Genomic DNA, 7,869 nt, shown 5'->3' with positions numbered 1-7,869 from the left:
GACTGACACCCTATAGACATACCAATACAGCCTGATGCGCCTATAGGCATACCAGTTCAGACTGACAAACCTATAGACATACCAGTACAGACTGACACACCTATAGGCATACCAGTACAGACTGACACACCAAAAGACATACCAGTACAGACTGACACACCTATAGGCATACCAGTACAGACTGATGCGCCCATAGACATACCAGTACAGACTGACACACCTATAGACTTACCAGTACAGACTGATGCGCCTATAGGCATACCAGTACAAACCGACACACCTATAGGCATACCAGTACAGACTGATGCGCCTACAAACATACTAGTACAGACTGACACACCAATAGACATACCAGTACAGACTGATGCGCCTATAGGCATACCAGTACAGACTGACACACCTATAGGCATACCAGTACAGACTGATGCGCCTACAGACATACTAGTACAGACTGACACACCAATAGACATACCAGTACAGACTGATGCGCCTATAGACATACCAGTACAGACTGATGGGCCTATAGACGTACCAGAATAGACTTACACACCTATAGACATACCAGTACAGACTGACACACCTATAGGCATACCAGTACAGACTGATGCGCCTATAGACATACCAGTACAGACTGACACACCAATAGACTTACCAGTACAGACTAATGCGCCTATAGGCATACCAGTACAAACTGACACACCTATCGGCATACCAGTACAGACTGACACACCAATAGACATACCAGTACAGACTGATGCGCCTATAGACATACCAGTACAGACTGATTGGCCTATAGAGATACCAGTACAGACTTACACACCTATAGACATACCAGTACAGACTAACACACCTATAGGCATACCAGTACAGACTGATGCGCCTATAGACATACCAGTACAGACTGACACACCTATAGGCATACCAGTACAGGCTGACACACCTATAGACATACCAGTATAGACTGACACACCTATAGACATACCAATACAGACTAATACACCTATAGACATACCAATACAGACTGACACACTATAGGCATACCAATACAGACTGATGCGCCTATAGACATACCAGTACAGACTGACACACCTATAGACATAACAGTACAGACTAATACACCTATAGACATACCCGAACAAACTGATACGACTGTAGACATACCAGTACAGACTCATGCGCCTATAGACATACCAGTTCAGACTGGCACACCTATAGACATACCAGTACAGTCTGACACACCAATAGACATACCAGTACAGACTGATGCGCCTATAGACTTACCAGTACAGACTGACAAACCTATAGACATACCAGTACAGACTGATGCGCCTATAGGCATACCAGTTCAGACTGACAAACCTATAGGCATACCAGTACAGACTGACACACCAGTAGACATACCAGTACAGATTGAAACACCTATAGGCATACCAGTACAGACGGATGCGTCTATAGGCATACCAGTACAGACTGATGTGCCTATAGGCATACCAGTACAGACTGACAAACCTATAGGCATACCAGTACAGACTGACACACTTATAGGCATACCAGTAGAGACTGACACACCTATAGGCATACCAGTACAGACTCATGGGCCTATAGACGTACCAGTACAGACTGACACACCTATAGACATACCAGTACAGACTGACATACCTATAGACATACCAGTATAGACTGACACACCTATAGACATATCAGTACAGTCTGACACCTATACACATACCAGTACAGACTGACACCCTATAGACATACCAATACAGACTGATGGGCCTATAGACATACCAGTTCAGACTGGCACACCTATAGACATACCAGTACAGTCTGACACACCAATAGACATACCAGTACAGACTGATGCGCCTATAGACTTACCAGTACAGACTGACAAACCTATAGACATACCAGTACAGACTGACACACCTATAGGCATACCAGTACAGACTGACACACCTATAGATTTACCGGAACAGACTGATGCGCCTATAGACATACCAGTATAGACTGACACACCTATAGACATATCAGTACAGTCTGACACCTATACACATACCAGTACAGACTGACACCCTATAGACATACCAATACAGACTGATGCGCCTATAGGCATACCAGTTCAGACTGACAAACCTATAGGCATACCAGTACAGACTGACACACCAGTAGACATACCAGTACAGACTGAAACACCTATAGGCATACCAGTACAGACGGATGCGTCTATAGGCATACCAGTACAGACTGATGCTCCTATAGGCATACCAGTACAGACTGACAAACCTATAGGCATACCAGTACAGACTGACACACTTATAGGCATACCAGTAGAGACTGACACACCTATAGGCATACCAGTACAGACTGATGGGCCTATAGACGTACCAGTACAGACTGACACACCTATAGACATACCAGTACAGACTGACACACCAATAGACATACCAGTACAGACTGATGCGCCTATAGGCATACCAGTACAAACTGACACACCTATAGATTTACCGGAACAGACTGATGCGCCTATAGACATACCAATATAGACTGACACACCTATAGACATATCAGTACAGTCTGACACCTATACACATACCAGTACAGACTGACACACCAATAGACATACCAATACAGACTGATGCGCCTATAGGCATACCAGTTCAGACTGACAAACCTATAGGCATACCAGTACAGACTTACACACCAGTAGACATACCAGTACAGACTGAAACAGCTATAGGCATACCAGTACAGACTGATGCGCCTATAGGCATACCAGTACAGACTGATGCGCCTATAGGCATACCAGTACAGACTGAGAAACGTATAGGCATACCAGTACAGACTGACACACCAATAGACATACCAGTACAGACTGACACACTTATAGGCATACCAGTAGAGACTGACACACCTATAGGCATACGAGTACAGACTGATGGGCCTATAGACATACCAGTACAGACTGACACACCTATAGACATACCAGTATAGACTGACACACCTATAGACATATCAGTACAGTCTGACACCTATACACATACCAGTACACACTGACACCATATGGACATACCAATACAGACTGATGCGCCTATAGACATACCAGTACAGACTGACACACCTATAGGCATACCAGTACAGACTGACACACCAAAAGACATACCAGTACAGACTGACACACCTATAGGCATACCAGTACAGACTGATGCGCCCATAGACATACCAGTACAGACTGACACACCAATAGACTTACCAGTACAGACTGATGCGCCTATAGGCATACCAGTACAGACTGACACACCTATAGGCATACCAGTACAGACTGACACCCTATAGACATACCAATACAGACTGATGCGCCTATAGACATACCAGAGCAGACTGACACACCTATAGACATAACAGTACAGACTAATACACCTATAGACATACCCGAACAAACTGATACGACTGTAGACATACCAGTACAGACTCATGCGCCTATAGACATACCAGTTCAGACTGGCACACCTATAGACATACCAGTACAGTCTGACACACCAATAGACATACCAGTACAGACTGATGCGCCTATAGACTTACCAGTACAGACTGACAAACCTATAGACATACCAGTACAGACTGACACACCTATAGGCATACCAGTACAGACTGACACACCTATAGATTTACCGGAACAGACTGATGCGCCTATAGACATACCAGTATAGACTGACACACCTATAGACATATCAGTACAGTCTGACACCTATACACATACCAGTACAGACTGACACCCTATAGACATACCAATACAGACTGATGCTCCTATAGGCATACCAGTACAGACTGATGCGCCTATAGGCATACCAGTACAGACTGACAAACGTATAGGCATACCAGTACAGACTGACACACCAATAGACATACCAGTACAGACTGACACACTTATAGGCATACCAGTAGAGACTGACACACCTATAGGCATACCAGTACAGACTGATGGGCCTAAAGACATACCAGTACAGACTGACACACCTATAGACATACCAGTATAGACTGACACACCTATAGACATATCAGTACAGTCTGACACCAGCAAATATCCCTTGGTTTATTATTTGGTTGATATAGGATTCACCAACATCAAATATTTTTCTGAAAAATGTTTTACAAACATTGTGTGGTTCTCCATCAAGGTGAAAAGTGTACGTTCGGTGAACTTGACGTTTTTTTCTGTACAACATTTTCTTCTTCATCCAAGTATGTGCGAGTCTTCTTCTCTGTTGTGTTTGAGCAAACGAAGTCTTTCTGTCTTGTGTATGAGGATAAGTTCCAAAAGGTTTTAAAAATACTTTGGCGGGTTCCTTCAGAGATGTTTGCAGAACATTTGTACCTACAGTTAGAACAGTCGACTGCTTGTACAGATCTAGCTCACATAATTTTGTCTTCCTTCCATATATTCTGGTCCGAGAGTCTTAAGTGCTCCCATTTTATTTTTAATCCAGGTTTCAGGAGTTGCTTTCGGCGTTTCCTGAATAATTACTTCTTTGGAGGCGCAGTTAAAAGCTGCTGATTTTCTTGGTGTTCGTGGTTTGGGAATATGAAAAGTTGGTGTTGGAATATCACCATCGTTTGTGGAAGTACATTGTGATATAGCAAAACATCGTTCTCAGAATTTAATGAAACGGAATTGTATTCGAAGTCAGTCGGAATTGGCGAATGAATTGCCTTGGGATGTTGCAGAAGCAGCCGTCAATGCAGTACTGCCGTGGCAAATGTGTGTTGATGATGTAGATGGCATTGCTGGAGTCATAAATGACTCATAGTGGTCGGGAAGTCCTGTAATCGAGATATATGCCAAGATAATTCGTTGGTTTTATTCTCAATTCCTTGGGTTGTTGGCGTAATGTGTCACGAGGGGACAGATGATTTGCTGCAAAATATTCGAACACATTGGCCTGACCAGTTTGCCAGTGACAGAGGGAGGAAGTCTGCAACTCTGTTGGAGAAGTAGCCAGCCTCACGCAACTTTTCTATTTCCAGTAAATAATCCTGCCATTTTTCTAGATTACTGTCCTCCTTGATAGGAAAAACGTCAATGTAATAATTCATCCTTTCTTCTAAATGATCGCAAAGTTGTTTTATCAATTGGTGGCAGTCATACTTCCTGATAGGATGGAGCACTGGCGCAGTAAAGAAGCAGTCACCATCCGCGAGGCAACTGTTGTATAGTGTATCCGTAAGACTGAGCAAGCTGTGACAATCTTCTTTCATGAATCTGGCGCATTTGAGCTGAATAGTTTTGGGTCTGTCGACTTTTGTTTGATGCAGCTGACAAAGTTGGGGTCTTGGATGTATCTAGGCTTGCTTTGTCATGTGGTTTCCTTGTCTTCACTTTTAACAAGTTTCGCTTTTTGATCACAGGTTCATTTGAAGATTCTGAACTGAAGTAAAACTCTGGGCCTGATGGGTCGAGTGTGGTTGTATCTAGATCATATTTTTCACCTGATGATGATACTGGGTGGTTGTCAGGGAGCAGTCCTTTTCTACTCCTTAGTGTTGACAATAGTTCATTATCTGAACTGTCAAAGTCACTGTCACCATACCTCAGAGATGATGTTCCTCCGCGCCCATAACACTTTCCTAATGATTCTGTAACCACATCAGTCTGGATTAGTATGTCTACAGCGTATCACTCTGTTCTGGTATGTCTACAGAGCGTATCACTCTGTTCTGGTATGTCTTTAAGGCGTATCAGTCTGTACTGGTGTCTCGGTACTTGCATCAGTCTGTTCTGGTATGTCGATAGGTGCATCGGTCTGTTCATGCGTGTGCATCATAGGTGCATCACTCTGCTGGTATGTCTATAGGCCATCACTCTTTACTGGTATGTCTATAGGCTACATCGGTCTGTTCATGTATGTCTATAGGTGCATCAATCTGTTCTGGCCCATGTCTCTACATTGCATGATCAGTCTGTCCATGTATGTGCATAGGTGCATCAGTCTGTTCGGCTATGTCTATAGGTGCATCAGTCTGGTTGGGTATGTCTGTAGGTGTATCATTCAGTGCCGGTATGTCTATAGGCGCATCACTCTGTGCCGGTATGTCTATAGGCGCATCACTCAGTGCCAGTATGTCTATAGGCGCATCAGTCTGTTCGGGTATGTCTATAGGTGCATCACTCAGTGCCGGTATGTCTGTAGGCGCATCACTCTGTACTGGTATGTCTATAGGCGCATCAGTCTGTTCATGTATGTCTGTAGGTGGATCAGTCTGTTCAGGTATGTCTTTAGGCGCATCAGTCTGTTCGGGTATGTCTATAGGCGCATCAGTCTGTTCGGGTATTCCTGTAGGTGCATCACTCAGTGCCAGTATGTCTATAGGCGCATCAGTCTGATGGTATGTCTTTAGGCGCATCAGTCTGATGGTATGTCTTTAGGCGCATCAGTCTGTACTGGTGTGTCTCGGTGCATCAGTCTGTTCTGGTATGTCGATAGGCGCATCGGTCTGTTCATGAGTGTGCATCATAGGTGTATCACTCAGTGCCGGTATGTCTATAGGCGCATCAGTCTGTTTGGGTATGTCTATAGATGCATCAGTCTGTTCGGGTATGTCTGTAGATGCATCACTCAGTGCCGGTATGTCTATAGACGCATCACTCTGTTCGGGTATGTCTGTAGATGCATCACTCAGTGCCGGTATGTCTATAGGCGCATCAGTCTGTTCGGGTATGTCTATAGGCGCATTAGTCTGTTCGGGTATGTCTATAGGCGCATCAGTCTGTACTGGTATGTCTATTGGTGCATCAATCTGTTCGGGTATGTCTACAGGTGTATCACTCACTGCCGGCATGTCTATGGGCGCATTACTCAGTAATAATGTGCCTACAGGTGCACCGCTCTGTACTATTATATCTATAGGGTTATCACTCTGTACAAGTATGTCTGTAGGCACATCACTCTGTACTGGTATGTCTATTAGCGCATCACTCTGTACTGGTATGTCTGTAGGCGCATCACTTTGTTCTGGCGTGTCTGTAGGTGCACCGCTCTGTACTGGTGTGTCTGTAGGCGCATCACTCTGTACTGGTGTGTCTGTAGGTGCACCGCTCTGTACTGGTGTGTCTGTAGGCGCACCGCTCTGTACTGGTGGTGTGTGTGTCTGTAGGCTTAATCATACCGCTCTGTACTGGTATGTATATAGGCGCATCACTCTGTACTGGCGTGTCAACCTGTTGTGGTAAATCTCTGGACGTAGTATCTATTTTCCTTTGTAAATCAAGAGGCACATCACGCTGTATTGATACAAACTGGGTTTGATTATCGTCAGTGGTATGACCCGGTGCTAGTATATCCATTGACTCATCCTCTTCATCATTTGCGTCCTACTGTATTGGTATATCCGATGGTGTATCAGATTGTGCCGGGTATCCAGGAACACCCCACATGGGTTTGGTTTATGTGTAATAGAATTAGAATGGTCTCACATATCAGTGGCAACTTGTAGATGTGGCAAAGTCAGATTGAGATAATTCATCTTCATCTGCGTCGGACCATAATTCAGTCATCTTGCATACACCTAAAACCAGATTTGATAATAATAACGCCAATAATTAAATCAATTTAGTTTCAATTTTAAATAGAGCTGGCAAATAACTTTTATACTCACAGCATATCTCGTAGGTGAAATACAAAGTATATTACCACACTCGTGTGTGTTATATATAAAGTTATTTAACAAGTACTTATTTACTATTTACAGATATGACTTACCTGTAATGTTTCAGTGGGTTTTCCTGTGTACTGTAAACCTTCCTAATACAAACACACACTTTGGAAAATAGCTTTTCTCCCAATGGTCAAAATAAACTAATCCTGGCTAGTGTGA

At 43.7% G+C, this 7,869-nt stretch overlaps 1 protein-coding gene across 1 annotated transcript in view; it reads right to left on the bottom strand.

Annotated features, from left to right (window-relative positions):
- Positions 1-1,131: 1,131 nt before the first annotated feature.
- The window catches only part of LOC124269065 (transient receptor potential cation channel subfamily M member-like 2), a gene marked incomplete at its 3' end in the record, with an annotated part of 44,722 nt that continues 37,984 nt past the window's right edge, over positions 1,132-7,869 (bottom strand). The window contains exons 8-14 of the mRNA XM_046704079.1: positions 5,586-5,631; positions 4,943-5,058; positions 3,430-3,507; positions 2,864-2,941; positions 2,296-2,403; positions 1,789-1,806; positions 1,132-1,209 (exon numbers count right to left, since the gene is read on the bottom strand). Of these exons, the coding sequence (XP_046560035.1) occupies positions 1,132-1,209; positions 1,789-1,806; positions 2,296-2,403; positions 2,864-2,941; positions 3,430-3,507; positions 4,943-5,058; positions 5,586-5,631 (522 nt within the window). The remainder of the gene's footprint in view (positions 1,210-1,788; positions 1,807-2,295; positions 2,404-2,863; positions 2,942-3,429; positions 3,508-4,942; positions 5,059-5,585; positions 5,632-7,869) is intronic.

This window comes from Haliotis rubra, unplaced genomic scaffold (assembly GCF_003918875.1).
Source record: "Haliotis rubra isolate DU_JTF1 unplaced genomic scaffold, ASM391887v1 Scf1416, whole genome shotgun sequence".
In the NCBI taxonomy this organism is placed as follows: domain Eukaryota; kingdom Metazoa; phylum Mollusca; class Gastropoda; order Lepetellida; family Haliotidae; genus Haliotis; species Haliotis rubra.
Note: the sequence above shows the minus strand (reverse complement) of the source record. Positions and strands in the feature narration are given on the sequence as shown.